Source organism: Malaya genurostris, chromosome 2 (genome assembly GCF_030247185.1).
Source record: "Malaya genurostris strain Urasoe2022 chromosome 2, Malgen_1.1, whole genome shotgun sequence".
NCBI classification, from domain to species: domain Eukaryota; kingdom Metazoa; phylum Arthropoda; class Insecta; order Diptera; family Culicidae; genus Malaya; species Malaya genurostris.
In genome coordinates this window covers 343,765,808-343,783,263 of record NC_080571.1, presented here as the reverse complement: position 1 = coordinate 343,783,263, position 17,456 = coordinate 343,765,808, and the positions used below count along the sequence as shown (strand labels likewise).

At 36.8% G+C, this 17,456-nt stretch overlaps 3 protein-coding genes across 3 annotated transcripts; 2 read left to right on the top strand and 1 right to left on the bottom strand.

Moving 5' to 3' along the window:
• Nucleotides 1-227: 227 nt before the first annotated feature.
• Nucleotides 228-743, top strand: LOC131428029 (shematrin-like protein 1). Its single transcript, XM_058591664.1, has 2 exons — nucleotides 228-284; nucleotides 353-743. Exons 1-2 carry the CDS (start codon nucleotides 279-281, stop codon nucleotides 659-661), a joined length of 315 nt encoding a protein of 104 aa, XP_058447647.1. The 5' UTR covers nucleotides 228-278; the 3' UTR covers nucleotides 662-743.
• Nucleotides 744-6,289: 5,546 nt separating this feature from the next.
• LOC131429375 (adult cuticle protein 1-like) lies at nucleotides 6,290-6,792 on the bottom strand. The gene is made up of 2 exons (XM_058593453.1): nucleotides 6,787-6,792; nucleotides 6,290-6,727 (listed from the first exon to the last, which is right to left on the bottom strand). Exons 1-2 carry the CDS (start codon nucleotides 6,790-6,792, stop codon nucleotides 6,290-6,292), a joined length of 444 nt encoding a protein of 147 aa, XP_058449436.1.
• A 9,230-nt stretch (nucleotides 6,793-16,022) lies between these two features.
• On the top strand, nucleotides 16,023-16,981 carry LOC131428028 (cuticle protein 16.5-like). The gene is made up of 2 exons (XM_058591663.1): nucleotides 16,023-16,251; nucleotides 16,308-16,981. Exons 1-2 carry the CDS (start codon nucleotides 16,246-16,248, stop codon nucleotides 16,836-16,838), a joined length of 537 nt encoding a protein of 178 aa, XP_058447646.1. The 5' UTR covers nucleotides 16,023-16,245; the 3' UTR covers nucleotides 16,839-16,981.
• The last annotated feature ends 475 nt before the right edge of the window (nucleotides 16,982-17,456 follow it).

Genomic DNA, 17,456 nt, shown 5'->3' with positions numbered 1-17,456 from the left:
ACCTACACGAATGCCTTTTACATTTCCATTTCGAGTTGTAACAAAACTACGGTTCACTGCACGTGGTTTCACGCATCAGTTATCAGCGTTATTAAAATCATTGTTGAAGGCGGCACACGTTCACCGAAAAAAAAGGTTCCCATTTTCGAAAGACGTTCTAATTCTCATTACTTACAATCAGTATAAAAGGTCGCATAACCGTAGCTGGGAGCATCAGTCAAGTTACAGCAGTTCTTTTAATCTGTTTTAACAGGATTCCAGGAAAAAAAACCATCGTAATGAAGGTACTGGGAACGAATCATATTTTAAAACTAACGAAAATAATCCATATTTTTCATATTCACAATTTCAGCTCATGATTGGATCACTTTGCCTCCTGGTTCTGGCCGTCGCAGCACAGGCCTACCCGGGTAGTTGGGGCTCATACTCCAGCGTAGGATGGCCCGTCAGCAGCAGCAGCACGGTTTGGCCAGCCTACGGAGGTTTGTACGGCAAGGCAGCCATCACTAAGTATGCGTATCCTGCATCACCGGTAGCCTGGGGAGGTGCATGGCCATCCTATGGCAAAAGCTGGGGATACGGTGTTCCGACTGTGGCCACCGGTGGACTGTGGAACTACGGTGGCTACGGACAAGGCTGGGGCTACAAGAACTACTGGTAATCTGTGGAGGTGAATTGGTTCCGAGTTGGACCTAGGAGCGAATTGTTTCATTTGATGACGTTGAATTTTGTACAAGAATTTATTTTGGAAGCGCAATAAACTGATATTAGAAAAAATGTTTTGACCATTATTTATTCGACTAGAGATTATTGTAACTTATGTCCTAGCTTGGATCCTCTGATGCCTCGTTTTCGAAAGTTGTTAAACGCTGTAATGAGAAGCTCTGCCCTAGCCAGCATGTTTACCAGACATTGGCTCCATCCGATTACCATTAGCTCCAATCCATGGCGCAAAACTACGAAACCGTCAAGAATTGGCTCGATTGACGCATTGAATCAGAAGAACAGGAATTTTTTCAATCTAAAATTTGAGCTTAACCAGAAAATGGTAGAAAGTAGTAGATAACGATGAACTATACTTTGAATAACGGTATTGTAATGATACAATGGTGATGACAATTTGCATTCAATGATGATTCCGAGTCGATCCTGACTTCAGCGTTCGACGAAAATTTCTTTCCCTTGAGAAACCTTTTTCTTTTCAGGTTAGGAAAAAGATAATAGTCGCTGAGGGCCAGGTCTGGAGAATACGGCGGTAGAGGACTATTCCGTACCGCAAATCATTCAATTTCACCGTCTTTTCAGTGAGTGGCCCGGGACTTTTCATTTCATATAGTAGTTTTTTCAAAGAATATTTATATGATAAATCGAGGAACAAAAATAAATAGGCAGAGTTCAAAAGATTTATATTTTTCTAAATGCCGAATAAATAAAAAAAAGAATGTAAAAGGAATTTAATTGACAAAAAGTTTAAAAAAATAACACTGGAAAAATATCATCAGCACACCATGCTCTAGCTCTTGTTTCTGTGATTTAAAAACTTTAAATTCGTGGAAATGTGAAGGATCGCTTAGCAATTTTTGAAAAGTGAAGAAAATATGCTATAAAATCAAATACTGTTGAACAGTGACAGCCCTTTGCTACGTTTTTAAAACTCTAGTCGCAACACATCATCGATACATCGCCATATATTTTGTATGGAAGGATGAGAAGAAAATTTACAATACCCTATCATTGAAAAGAGTATATTTGTTATTGCAAAATTCTTATACCTTAAGTTAGAATTTAGAAAATATATATATCTAGAAAAATATACTTTTGCTTTTCTCATATAGAAAGGATATGCAAACACCATTCAACTCAGTTCGTCGTTCGTTCAGTTATTCAAGCTTTAAAAAAAATCTTGAGAGAATCTTCTAGTGATGTTCTTGAAAATATAAGTAATATGAGAAAGGCCTCATTACAAATGAAAAATGTTTTCTTTTGGGTTTCTGACACCTTGGCATCACTAAGTCTGAGTCGGTTTCTGTTTTCTCATGCCAAAATGACATAACAGTTACATTTGAATTTTTTTACGAATAATCTCTCGTGCACCTCTAGAATATGTCAGCTTGATGAAATTTAAATTATTGAAATATGATAACTAATTTAAATCGGTTTCTTTATAATACTCAAATTCCCTTCAACCATTTATCATCTCATAACTTAATGTCTCTAATAACCGGCTTACGCGGAAGCATACCTAATTGTGTATTGTCTTGAACTATTCCTGTCAGTTGAAGAAAATGATCGGCCTAATTCAGAAAAAAAATTGTCATAAAATATGGATTTACACGCAGTCTATGTCAGAAGAAGTGCTCACAATTGCAGATATTTATCATTTCTTTCTAGATAAATTTCAGGAGTTCATCGTGACAGCTACCTCAAGCAACCAAATGTTGCATTATTACTTATAATATCTACTTTCTTGAAGCTTAAAACTACACTGAAAATCGAGTTTACTTATATTTTGAGGAGAAATCACTCATTCTCGAGCTCTTCCAGAAGCTACCCAAAATTAGGTCGTTATCTACTCAAACTTTGACTTGATCATAAAAAAAGGGTAGCGTGTTTTGCCAAAGTTGCCATGACATCACTTTGGGCAAACTAACACATACCTAAATTTTGTGGTCGTTTTTTTCTATAGTTATTGGCGATGCCTCGATAACCAATGAATCTATTAATTCGATTCGATAGTTTGTGAACGAGGGTATTTTCAAAACAATTTTTTTTGCGTGATTGGCAATATTTGTCCAAAATTTGATATTCGAATGACGATTTTTTCGTAAAAAAAACTTTACCATTCACGCCCAAAATATTGTTTTGCAAAGTTTTTCGTTTACGACCTAGTTTTAGACATGTCTTTAAATTTGAAATTAATCAATTAATTGCTTTTGAGCTATCCCGCTCATCGAAAACGACCACAAAAAAAGAATCGTTTTGGGGCAGGGGTCGTACAATCTACAATTTTCCATATATGACAATACAAATTTTTTACGAACACTGCTATGTATGTACTATTTGATGCTTTTTGATTCATCGCAATAAAATAATTTTTGCATCTCCTAGAATAATCGAAAGATACGGGCTTCTTTTCTTACGCACGAAAGTATGTAACGTCTTCGGAAAACTCGTGATAATTTTTGACAGCAGGAAGTACAGTCCCGTTTAACCGAACTTTTGGTCAGAAAATATTTTTTATGGCGTGAAACCATCGCCAACTTAGTTTTAGTCAACGAAAAAACGGATTCGAGTAAGGTAAATGATTGAAACACCGAATGTAAAAATTCGCGAAAAATACATCATTGAGGCTTGAGCTCGAGCATGCTAACTTTTTGTAAGTTCATTTAAATTTCAAAAAAACATAATTTGTTTCTTATCGTTCATCCGGTAAAGACATTTCAGCAGTTTTGTATCCCTTTTCGGCTTGTGTATCTTGAATAAATCAGAATTTATGGCATCATTTCAAGATAAAGAGATTTTCATAACTAGTAATTTCTAAGTTTAAAAAAAAATGGTTATAAAATAACTTAGAGACGGGCCTACGATTCATTTAGCAAAACAATTTCTCCGGATTAGTAATCTAAAACTGTAATGTTGATGTATCTGAATACTAGATTTATGGTGCTCAATGTTAAATAACGTTGAAATATGTCATTCTCCATAAGCTAGAGATGACGGAGAAATAAAGCGAAATGGCTCTATCTATTTGTCTGAATATTATTTTTCCGTAGATGACTCGCGTAGAAACTTTCCCAATATATCGAAAGTTAGTTGCTTTGATTGTTCAGTGACTCTAGATTAATTTATTTAATTTATTTAATTACTGTGTAATATCGGAGATGATCAGACTAGGAATCGGTTGTTACATCTGATTTGAAATCCATCATTGCAATCTTAATTAAAAGCCATGGCTACTTTGATCATAAACAAAACAAAATCTGTTCTAATCCACCTAGTGCAAAGTGGTCCAAAACTGTAATTTCGTGCCTTTTAGTTATTTTGCGGACATATCGTAAACTTTCCTTTGTGGTGTCTTCTGAAGAGTTGTAGGAAGTATCGAGGTGTTGAAGCATCTTCTTTGATTTAGTACAAATGTTAGTTACACAGACTCACAAACATAGAACCATTAAATGTAATGTCACAAGATATTAAAATCAAATTCCTACAAAAATCAATGCAATCTTCGATTGAATCGATTCGCTCTCTGTATTAGTTAGTAAGTTAATATACAAGTTCTTTTTTACAGTTACACAAAAATCACAGAATTGCGGAAGCAAATGATGTCTTAGTGGTAATAACTAAATCTTGTATATAATAGGGCTGAAAAATCACCACTTGTGGCTGATCACCCAACTTAAATCTTAACCATTCAATTTTAACTCATATTGCAATAAATAATACATTTAAAAAAAAGTATTGAGGTGCTTTTCTGGAAATGAACGAGCATGCTTTTTACTGAAAGCAGATAGAGAGTTTTAGTTTTCGACAGTATTGTTGACTAGAGATGGGCAATTCGTTCGCGAACGGTTAAAAAAAACTAGTTCTTTTGAAATAGTGAATGAGCAATACACCCAAACGTCCATTTACGCAATAATCGGGGGTTCGTAAATGGAATTATGACGTAGAAAAAAGTTTACGTTATTTGTAATTTTTAACGTAAAAAAAAAGTTTTCCTTATGTACATGTATTATTGGATATGTATAATATATTGGATATTGATGGAACGAAAATTATAAGTTTTTGCAGGAAAAGGATGTTTTAAGTAGCATCATTTTCCAAGATGGCGACTTCCGGTTCATCGATATTCATTACAAACCATCAGAATTGGGGGTATTTTTGGAACGGATTTGATGAATACATGTCGGAAAACGATGTTTGCGGTAGTTCTGAATTCCAAGATAATACAGTCATTTGCTCCAGTTTTTTATATCCCGAATTTTACTTTATTTAAAGCAATTATTCAGTAGCTTCAATAGTCTTGATAATCTGAAACTGATTTGACTGGTATTTTAGTCTTAATTTTTACTAAATCCGGCTATAATTTAGATCTGCGCCGATATTATGATACTGCTTCAAAAATGTAAGCTCTTACTAATAAAAACCGTTCCGAAAATATGCATATTGTGAAGGTATTCGGGTAATTCGAGTAATAACTTTACTAACTGTAAATGTTTCCAAGGAATAGCCGGAAGCCGCAATTTTGGATTTCAGAACCACCTCAAACATTGTCTTCCTATACATCTACTCATCAAACCAAAAATACCCATATTATAATGGTTTTCAAGGAATATCAATAAACCGGAGGTCGCCCTCTAGAAATTCAAAACCACCTCAAACATCGTTTTCCGACATGTACTCATCGAACCCGTTTCGAAAATACTCATATTGTAGTAATTTCCATGGAATACAAATGAGCCGGAAATGATTTTCGTTGTATGCAAAAAACCTCTTTTTACGAAGTAGATTCGTAAAAAAAGTTTGCGTTATTTGGGATTTGGTTCGTAAAAAGAGTTACGTAAAAAAAGGTAACGTAAAAAAGTTTACATAAACGGAGGTTTGGGTGTAGTTCTTTTTTCGAGAACGATAGTTCTTCAGTGCAAAGTCGTGGGACTCTTTTTTTTTGGCTCGCTCAACCTTTATCCGAGTTAGTTCTCTAATAAGAAAGCTTCATCACGAAAACTCAGTTCTAATTTGTATGATCTTTTTTTTTTGCTCGCCTCAACAAAACTATGCTCTCTACAGCAACTATGAAAAGAACGAATGGACGGTCGAGAATTAGTTCTTTCAATAGAACTCGGCATCACTGAACGGTTCTTTGAAATCAACTATTTTCCCATCTCTATTGTAGACAATGCACAGGGTGCTCCATCTTTTATATATAGGTATATAGACGGTGAATTACTTTCACAATTACCAAACGAGCGATTGCATCTGATGTTTTGAAAACGTCAATTCAGTACAAATTTTGTCATGCATCACTTCCCCCCCCCCCCCTTCCCACCCACCATTAAAAAGCACTGAAATAGCGACACTTTACATCAAAACGGGAAAACGGGAAAACGTTTGGTGTCAAAAAGAGGCGACATTGCCAGCCAGATTTCTTTTTGCGATTCAAACCATTGTGCATTGATTGCAGAGACTTTCCATATGAGCAAAACAACAAAAAAAAGAAAACACACAATTTATGCAATTATCTCTTACACACTGATTAGAACTTTATTATAACTATTTTAAACGTATCTACAATTTAAGCGGTTCCGGGAGCAGCCTCCAGATTGAGCGATTGCTGCGAGACGGTGTGCCCTGGAAGAGGAGCATCATGAACAGCTCCCGGGTTGGCAGCTAGGTAACGTGCTTCCGGTTGAGCGACAACGGCAACAGCAGGCTGGGCAACAACGGCGGTAGCCTGGGCAACGACTGGTGCAGCTTCAACAACCGTGCTATCAACGGTGCTGTACGTCAATGCTGGTGCGGCAGCGTAAGCCACCGGAGACACATACCTTGGAACAACGTTAGCCTGAACGAAAGTGGGGCCAGCAACGGAGTAAGCGATTGGAGACGCAGCATAGCTAGTCACTGGAAGCGAGGCCACCAGCTGAGGACTGACATTCTGCTGGACAACGGAATAGGCGACGGAGGCTCCCGAAGCAACAACGGCCAAGGCCATCATGACTACAGCGATGCACTGTTCAAAAATTAAAATTAAATTTATGTTGGAATATGCCAGCAAGCAAGCTTACTTACCTTCATGATTATTGATTTCTTCGTTGGGTTGATTTCGACAGTTTCGAATACAGCTGATCAATGTCCTTTCCGTGACCCGAAGAAGTCTTTTATACCTAAATATTCTATGATACACGATGCTGAGCTTCCTTGATTGTAATAATGCTGAACCACAACGACGCGTATGGTAAAACTTGTTGCCAAAAATTAACCTGAACCATGAACTAGGCAGGCTGGCGGATTTCGACAATTGAAAAAAAAACAGACTGCTTTGTTAATCATTTTCATTCGTATTTTTTTTCATTTCCTGCTTGGGCGACACCACACCATTAACAGACTTGTCGTTGTTTGATTGATTTTTTTCTCGTGTATTTGAAATACTGCGGGGTAGTAATCTTAATCTAGCCACGATTTCAAATTCAAACGTTCGTTTATTTTCTGTTTGTTCCCAGCTGTCGGGTAGTAGATGTGAAGAAATTACGGAAATATCTTAAATTCTTAGAATTTCACTAGTTTAAACGTCTTCTTCTATTAAATGGAGTATCGTAGCGATAAATTACGCAATACGTTAGAATAGATAGACTACCCTATAGTCTATACATAATAGTTCGTATGATGATCGATGGTTCAATAAACGAAAATTCATGGGAGCAGCTGCTTTGAACATAACAACTTAAGCATGAATAAAGCTACGCACTATTCATGTTAATCGGAAAACAAGATAGCTTTATTTTATTGCTTCATTTACTACCTTTGCAAAAACATCAAGAGTGGTCATTTAGTCTTGGACCATATTTTTAGATACGCTATTGCATACACTTCAACTAAAATTCGTCCTTCGAACTGAAGGTTGAGATATTCCAACTTCTCATTAAACGAAATCTGATTGATTTTTCTAGTAAACTAATCTCTTACTGATCATCAACATCAAATTCCCTCCGAAGGAAGATATTGCTCGATATTTTTGAAACACCTTTACTGTTCTACTTCCTCAGTTTGGAGGTGATGAAATTATCAAGTATGAATTACACCATAAATGCTCCGCATGTGATCAAAAAATCTACGAAAAGAATCGAAGATAAAGCGCCTCTAAATGTCAACAACCCACATTCCTAACCACCATAAAGCCATGGGACGGAACTAAATACCGTGAATTGGTGTGGCTTCGGCTGTTGATGCTCAATAGTCTTCTGGGTTGTGGATCATCTCGCGAATTATTTTAACTTCTAGTTTTTTTTTAAATAACTATTTATTGGAAAATGAGTTAAAATTAAATTATTAAGATTTAAATTGTGTGTTCGGCCACAAGTGGTGACTTTTCAGCCCTATTATATATATGATTTGATTGTTACCATGAGGACATCATTTGCTTCCGCAGTTCTGAGATTTTTGTGTAGGGAAAATTCTAAACCTACTTGTATAGTGTAATGGGGAAAAGGAACTTATATACTAACTTACTAACTAATACAGAGAGCGAATCGATTCAATTGAAGATTGCATCGATTTTTGTCGGAATTTGCTTATAATATTATGTGACATTACATCTAATGGTTCTATATTTGTGAGTCTGTGTAACTCATTTGTACTAAACCAGGGAGGACGCTTCAAAATCGTTGTCAGAATTTTATTCTGAATCCTTTGAAGCGTTTTCTTCCTGGTGGAACAACAGCTTGACCAAATTGGTACTGCATAAAGCATGGCTGGTCTGAAAATTTGTTTATAAATTAACAATTTGTTTTTTAGACAGAGCTTATAATTTCTGTTTATAAGAGGATATAAACATTTAATATATTTATTACACTTTGCCTGGATTCCTTCAATGTGATCCTTGAAAGTGAGTTTTTTGTCATACGTTAAACCTTTCAGTATTTAGCTTGATCAGACCATGTCAATTCCAAACCATTCAATTTGAGAATGTGATTATTGTTTGATTTAAGAAAAGAAGCTCTTGGCTTATGAGGAAAGATAATTAATTGCGTTTTTGCTGCATTTGGTTTAATTTTCCATTTTGACAGATAATCACTAAAAATATTTAAACTTCTTTGTAGGCGACTGCAGATCACTCTTAGATTTCTACCCGTGGCTAACAGACTTGTGTCGTCACAGAATAGCGATTTTTGACAACCAGCGGGTAGATTTGGAAGATCAGAAGTGAAAATATTATACAAGATTGGAGCTACGCTCGAACCCTGCGGAACACCGGCTCGTACGGGTATCAATTCAGATTTACAATTCTGCTAGCTAACCTGAAGAGTACGATCAGTTAAATAATTTTAAATCTATTTGATCAAATAAATAGGAAACTGGAAATCAGACATTTTTGCTATTAAACCTTTGTGCCAAACACTGTCGAATGCTTTTTCTATGTCTAGAAGAGCAATTCCAGTGGATATCCCAGAAGATTTATTTGCTTTTATCATGTTCGTTACTCCGACAAGTTGATGAGTAGTTGAATGTTCATGACGAAATCCAAACTGCTCAGGTGAAAAAATTGAATTCTCGTTTATATGAGACATCATTCTCAACAAGATAATTTTTTCGAAAAATTTACTGATAGAAGAAAGTAAGCTAATTGGTCGATAACTTGATGTTTCTGCTGGGTTTTTATCAGGTTTCAGGATAGGAATTACTTTAGCGTTTTTCCATGTTTTTGGGAAGTAAGCTAATGAAAAACACTTGTTGAAAATTTTAACCAGGAGTCTCAAGGCAACATCGGGAAGATTTTTAATAAGAATATTAAAAATTCCATCATTACCAGGAGCCTTCATGTTTTTGAGTTTCCTAATAATTGATTTAATTTCATCAAAATTCGTCTCAATAATGTCATCTTGTGATAACACTTGGGTTGAAATATGACCATATTTCAGTGAGACTTCATTTTCAATAGGACTCACAACGTTCAAATTAAAATTGTGTACACTCTCGAACTGCTGAGCAAGTTTTTGAGCTTTTTCGCCATTTGTAAGAAGTATTTGATTTCCTTCCTTGAGAGCAGGAATTGGTTTCTGAGGTTTCTTAAGAACCTTAGAAAGTTTCCAGAAAGGTTTAGAATATGGCTTAATTTGTTCAACTTCTTCAGCGAAATTTTCATTTAGCAAAAGAGTAAATCTATGTTTAATTTCTTTTTGTAAATCCTTAACTATGTTTTTCATAGCAGGATCACGAGAACGTTGATATTGTCGTCGACGAACATTCTTCAACCGAATGAGCAGTTGAAGATTGTCATCGATGATAGGAGAATTTAATTTAGTTTGAGCTTTGGGAACTGAAAGATTTCTAGCTTCGATAATATAATGATTGAAATTATCAATTGCTGTGTCTATTAGCTCTATGATAGTTGAAATTAGAACTAATTTTATTAATTAAAGCTTCGTTGGAAAGTATGAATGTTACTGGAAGATGATCTGAGTCAAAGTCAGCATGTGTAATCGATTCACTACAAATGTGACTTTGATATGCTAGAACAATATCAAATGTAGACGGGTTTCTCACGGAAAAGAAACAAGTCGGATTATTGGGATGAAGAACTGTGAAGTAACCAGCTGAGAGTTGATTATGAAGTATTTTACCATTACTGTTATTTTGCCTACAATTCCACTGGACATGCTTAGCATTTAAGTCCCCTATTACGAAAAATTTCGATCGATATCTTGTGAGTTTTTGCAAATCGCCTTTAAAGAAATTTAATTGTTCTTCGGTGCATTGGAATGGCAAATATGCTCCAGCGATGAAATAAATTCCATGAATGGTTTCAACTTCGATTCCCAAGCTTTCAATAACTTTATTATTGAAAGAAGGTAAAATTCGATGTTTAATTTGCCGTTGGACAAAAATGGCAACTCCACCACCCATTCCAGTAAATCTGTCAAATCGATGAACCACATAATGTGGATTACTTGTCAATTTGACATTTGGTTTAAGAAAAGTTTCTGTCACAATGGCAATATGAATTTTGTGAACTTTGAGAAAATTATAAAATTCATCTTCACTCGATTTTAAAGATCGAGCATTCCAATTTAAAATATTCTAATAATTATTTAACATCACTGTTAAATTTTAAATTCATTATAATATTATTTGCGAATTGCCATTCGATTTGAAATGCTTCAAAAAGTGATGAAGTCGAATTCATTCGGATGATCATTTGAAAAAGTTGATCCTTTAGGTAGATCATTTTATTTTCAGTTATATCGCCAAAATAGACTTCGTTTGAAGAAGCGAATGGCATTGAAGGAATATTGGTAGGTAGACTGCCATTAGAACTGCCATTAGAAGAAGATGTTTTGGCCGATCTACCTATTAATACATTGTGTTCGTTAGAAGATGAACTGGAAGGCGTTCCTGTGTTTTGATTATTTACTTTTTTTTCTTTTTTATAGAATGATAGTACTCAAGGGAGAGCAAGGATGTGAATATATAGAGCGGAAAGGTGAGATGTGACAGAAGGTCATTTAAGCAAGCAGAAATCTTCTAGTAACTTAACTTTTACCTTCTACCAGAGGAGTTGGGCTTAGGCATCTGAACAATGCGAATCACCCAAGTCTCTGGTATGTCGGAAAGTAGTGATAAAGGTCTTTTACCATTTACCATCCGAACCGGCAAAAGAAAAGTTACCAGAAGTTGTCACTTTCTACTTGCGACGGCATTCTCACACACAATGAGTTCTTCACTGCATGGATGTTTTTTTCTTTATCTCTATACGGCTAGTTGACTTGGGTGATTCGCATTGTTCAGATGCCTGAGCTCAACTCCTCTGGTATAAGGTAAAAGTTAAGTTACTAGAAGATTTCTGCTTGCTTTAATGACCCTCTGTCACGTCTCACTTTTCCGCTCTATATATTCACATCCTTGCTCTCCCTTGAGTACAATCATTCTATAATTTCCATTGTCTGTTTCTACAAAAAAAATGGTCTCTGGTTAGGAGAATATCGCAAACAGAAAAAAGAAATATTGACTACTAAACTTAGTCGTTGAAAAAGAAAAAAAATTGATTATTTACATTAGAAGAATTAAGTGGTAGAATTCTACCTGTTACACTAGCGTAACTGACATTAGAAGAAGATGATGACGAGGTCGATCTACCTGTCAATAAATTGTTTTCGTTAGACGACTAATTGGAAGGCGTACCTGTTTTTTGTTTTAAATTCGAAGAAATAAGTGCCTTAGAAGAATTAGGCGTGGCATTTGTAACGGTTTTTTGATTTTCAGGTATGTTCTGTAAATTTAAGGTCGTTGATTTGACTTGTTGTCTAAGTGAACGAGCGTTTAAAATTTTTTCCCTGGCAGGACATTTCAAATAATTGGATTTATGATTTCCATTGCAATTAGAACATGAAAATTTATCAGGGGTTTCATTCATTGGACAAACGTCTTTCGAATGCGATTTACCACAATTCAAACACCGTATTTGCATATGACAATTTTTGGTTCCATGACCGAAGCCTTGGCAACGACGACATTGCGTTAAGTTTGTAATATGATTATGCCGTTTATAATGTTCCCAATGAATGTTATTGTGGGAAATGAAACGTACTTTTTCTAAAGTTTTCAAATTGTTTACTTCACTTCGATTGAAGTGTACTAAGTAAAGTTCATGGGAAATATCACCTGTTTGTCTTTCAAGCAAAGCCTTGCGGAAATTGTGCTTTGTTACAACATGATCGAAGTTTTTCGCAAATTTCAGTTTTTATTCTAAGATGGGCCGCACTATCGTATTCCGGTTCGTCTTCAGTGGCTTCTGGTGGTACTATTGTTTCTTCATCAATCCTTTGTGTGATGGTTGCGTGCCGAAAAATGCGCCTTTTATTAGTCAAAGTTTGAAATTGATTAATATATTACCACTGAGGTTAACTGCTCTCTCCAATAAAAGAAAACGAACGATGGTCTCCTCTAAATTGTTGAACGAATGCAACGTATACCATGTTTATAATTTTTTTTTTATTCATCAACATAATCACCTTTTAGGGTGATACAATCGTTCCAACGTTTTTCCAATTTTTCAATACCATGTTTATAAAAAAATTATCTTTCGCTTCAAAATAAGCTTCAGTTTCAGCGATGACCTCCTCATTTGAGCCAAATCTTTTTCCCTGGAGCATTTTTTTAAGATCAGCAAAGAGCCAGTAGTCACTGGGGGTTAAATCTGGTGAGTATGGGGGGTGGGGAAGCAGATCAAAGCCCAATTCGTTCAATTTCGCCATTGTTTTCATCGACTTGTGGCAGGGTGCATTTTGTTCCATCGAAAGCAATCGCGGCACATACTTGGAAGAAACCTTTTTTATGCTCAATTTTTCATGAAGGATAGTAAATACACTTCCATATGATATCTGTGTCATCTCAGCAATCTCACGGAGCTTCACTTTACGATCTTTCATTATAATTTTTGTCACTTCACTCACATTTTCCGGTGTAACGGCTTCCACAGGTCTACCCGAGCGTTCCGCGTCATTTGTGTCGGTACGACCACGTTTAAACTCGGCGAACCACCGACAAATCATTGCTTTTGATGGACAAGAGTCCGGATAACATTTTTCAATCCATTGTTTCGCTTGCACGGTTTCTTTACCCATTAAAAAACAATGTTTTATCAAAACACGAAACTCGGTTTTTTCCATTTTTTAAACAAACTACAAAACGACTTTACTCCAACCTCGACAACTCAGCTGTTTCTGGTCGGATCGACTTAAAATTTTGACCCGTTTCAAGCAAAGGTTAGTATTCTAGAAAGATGTGGTTACTGGTTTACTACGAGCGCCATCTCTGCTTTAGTCTCGGGACTTATTGATCCATGTGTTATTCGACCTACCGCCTGTGGCCGGTAATTAATTTTCAAACCTAAAAACATAACTGAGAAAGGAAATATTCGAATGAAATATTCTAACATAAAAATCAAATGAACGAATAATCAAAACTTCAATCCTATTTACCTTCTGCCAGGCTGCCACGGAACGAATTGGAGGTCCCAACTCGTTCAACGACTCCGTTATCGTTCACCAAAGCCTTACTCTTCACGTTTGAAAAAAATCCTCGTGGCCCGATGTGAAGTGCTGTTCATAGACCCTTATTACCGTTCTCATTTGCACTTTCACTTCACTCACATGTCACTTCACTTGATTTTATCTATTACCATAGTATCACGCTCAATAAAGTAATTACTGTTTTAAAAAAAAAAATCATTATTTCCAACAAATTTTTTGGTGATTTAATATTTAACAGATCGGCTGAAAAGTTCGTATCGTTTCTATAAGATGGCGCCACTAGAATTAAATCCATACCATTTTCAGTTAGTACCAACCTTCAAAAGATACGTGTATAAATTTGACAGCTGTCTGACTATTGGTTTGTGAGATATTGCATTTTGAGTGAAGCTACTTTTGTTATTGTTTTGAATTGATGATTCTGAGCAGTGTTTGGAGCTGTTATATCGAAATAAAACCGATTTTTTTCGTCGATATATAACAATGGACGAAACATGGCTCCATCACTTCACTCCGGAGTCCAATCGACAGTCAGCTGAGTGGACTGCACGCGATGATAACCCAAAGCGTGGAAAGACTCAGCAATCGGCCGGTAAGGTTATGGCGTCTGTATAATTTTCATCGACTACCTTGAAAAGGGAAAAACCATCAACAGTGACTATTATATAGCGTTATTAGAGCGTTTGAAGGACGAAATTTCAAAAAACGGCCTCATTTGAAGAAGAAAAAAGTTTTGTTTCATCAAGACAATGCACCGTGTCACAAGTCGATGAAAACCATGCTGAAATTGAACGAATTGGGCTTCGAATTGCTCCCTCATCCACCGTATTCTCCAGATTTGGCCCCCAGTGACTTTTTCCTGTTCTCAGACCTCAAGAGAATGCTCGCTGGTAAAAAATTTAGAAGCAATGAAGAGGTAATCGCTGAAACTGAGGCCTATTTTGAGGCAAAGGACAAATCGTACTACAAAAATGGTATCGAAAAGTTGGAAGATCGCTATAATCGCTGTATCGCCTCTGATGGCAATTATGTTGAATAATAAAAACGAATTTTGGCAAAAAAAAATGTGTGTTTCTATTAAACGATACGAACTTTTCAGCCGAACTGTTAGGAATCGATCGAACTACATTCGATAGAAAAATCAATACGTTGTTATTCAGAATAAGGGTGAATATTTCGGTATGACGACATACATGAAAAATAAACATGCTGGCCCTTATTACCGGTGTCACTACACGGTGAAAACCAAGTGAAGTGACTGTGACCCTTATTATGGGTATCACTTCACGGTGGAAATCAAGGCCCTTATTACCGTTCTCACTTCCACTTTCACATTCACTTCACTTACATGTCACTTCACTTGATTTTACCTATTACCAGTATCACGCATAGTGAAGTGATCGCTGTGGTGGAAAAAACTAATTTTTTCAACAAAATTTTGGTGGCGTGATATTCATAATGACATCAAGTTCATCCAAGTAATTACTTTTGTCTTTGAAGCGACTTTAGTAATAAGGACCTAAATTCACTTCTTTTGATTTCCACCGTGAAGTGATACCCATAATAAGGGTCACACTCACTTCAGTTGGTTTTCACCGTGTAGTGACACCGGTAATAAGGGCCCAAGTGAAGTGAATGTAGGTCCTTATTACGGAAGTCACTTCAGAGACAAAAGTAAGTACTTGGATGAACTTGATGTCATTAGGAACATCATCACGCCACCAACATTTTGTTGAAAAAAATAGTTTTTTCCACCACAGTGATGACTTCACTATGCGTGATACTGGTAATAGGTGGAAACAAGTGAAGTGACATGTGAGTGAAGTGAATGTGAAAGTGGAAGTGAGAACGGTAATAAGAGCCGCTTTGATTCAAATTCCGAACGATGTGACAAAAGCAAGCACGTGATTTGTCGTTTTACTTGGTTTGCTGAAGCAAAGTTAATTTCACTAATATCAAAAGAGTTGTGTTTGCCCCACCTGTTTCTACAACATTGGTAATGAGAGCCACTGCTAATGCACTGATAAGTCAAAGATGGAACATCTCATGCATTTTCATCTTTTCTCTCCCCCTCTGTTGTTCGATAGTAGTGATGTATATAAAATTGACTTTCAGACTGCTTTATGTTTTAAAACAATAGTAAATGATTTTAAAATTAATATTAACACGAATAAAGCGAGTGATCTAACTTACGCCGCATCACGGTAACAGAGGACGCGAATGATGTGATGAAATGAACTACTAATAACTTTGATTATTTTTTTTTTGTGAACCACGCTCCATACTTTGCTAAGTTACTCTTTACGCACTGGTTAATCAAGATTTATTTTTGGCAACCAGTTTCGTGAATCGGATGTTGGTTTCTTAGATTCTTGAACAGCACGTCGAAGAATGAGTTTTGGTATAAAAGACGCCTGTGGGTTGTTGGAAGGTCAGAACACACCAGTACTCGAATCAGTATCCACTTGTCCTTCTGCGACTAAATCCCAAGAAATCAACAATCATGAAGGTAAGTTCTGCAATCGACTGAGTTGCTGACTAATAAACAAATTTCATATCCTTCAGTGCATCGCTGTAGTCATGATGGCCTTTGCCGTTGTTGCTTCGGGAGCAGGAGTCAGCTACTCAGTTCCGTTGGCCTACTCCGCTACCGTCGTTCAGCAGAACGTGGTTCCCAAGGTTGCTTATGCTGCTGCTCCGGTTGCTTGGGGTGCTTCTCCTGTGACATACGCTGCCGCTCCGGTTGCGTATGCTGCCGCCCCAGTCACATATGCTGCTGCCCCAGTTACGTATGCTGCCGCCCCAAGCACCACCGTTGTCCAGGCTAACGTTGTGCCGAAGTATGCTGCCCCGGTAGCCTATGCTGCCGCTCCTGCACTGACCTACAGCTCCATCGATTCGACTGTCGTCGAAGCCGCTCCAGCTGTCGTGGCCCAACCGGCTGCCGTGGTTGCCCAGCCTGCCGTCGCTGTTGTGGCCCAACCGGAAGCCCGCTACCTGGCTGCCAACCCTGGATCGGTTCATGAAGCTCCCCTTCCCGGACACACCGTTTCCCAGCAGTCACTGAATCTGGAAACTGCCGCCGGAACCGTCTAAATCTGGTCGAACGTAAAATGAGTGTGATAACCCCTCCTCCTCCAATCTGCGAAATACTGCCCACTCTTATTGTATGTGACTGTGCGCGTCTGGATGGCGATCAATGTGAATAAATGTAGTTTGTTTGTAATTTTATTAACTTGCGACTATTTTTTTAGTTTGTGAAAATTGAACGTTCAACACGAACGAGGGCGGCCTACTTTGATGAAGATAAAATATTTGCGTTACGATACCGCTGTATATCGATGACGGATCACTCTCTCATAGCCTACTCCAACTCTGTTTACATCATTGAAGAAACCGCGTGGAAGCACTTCTTGGAACAAGCAACTGAAATCAGAAAAATGCAAATCTGCTCAGAAATATTTATTTTCACAACAGGAATTGGTTGATTGTTCATACTGTCTTACATTTTGTCGGTCGATCAAATGTTCAAAAACCCATCTAAATCCCATATATTTCTAAAACATCATTGATTTAAATAATTCCATCAATTTTGAATTACGATGTGGTATACGATCTCTGTCAAGTTGGTAGAAAGCAGTGAACCAATCTCTTGAACTTGAATCATCTTCAATGTAATTTAGTAATCATTAAAATATCTCAAATTTCTGTTAG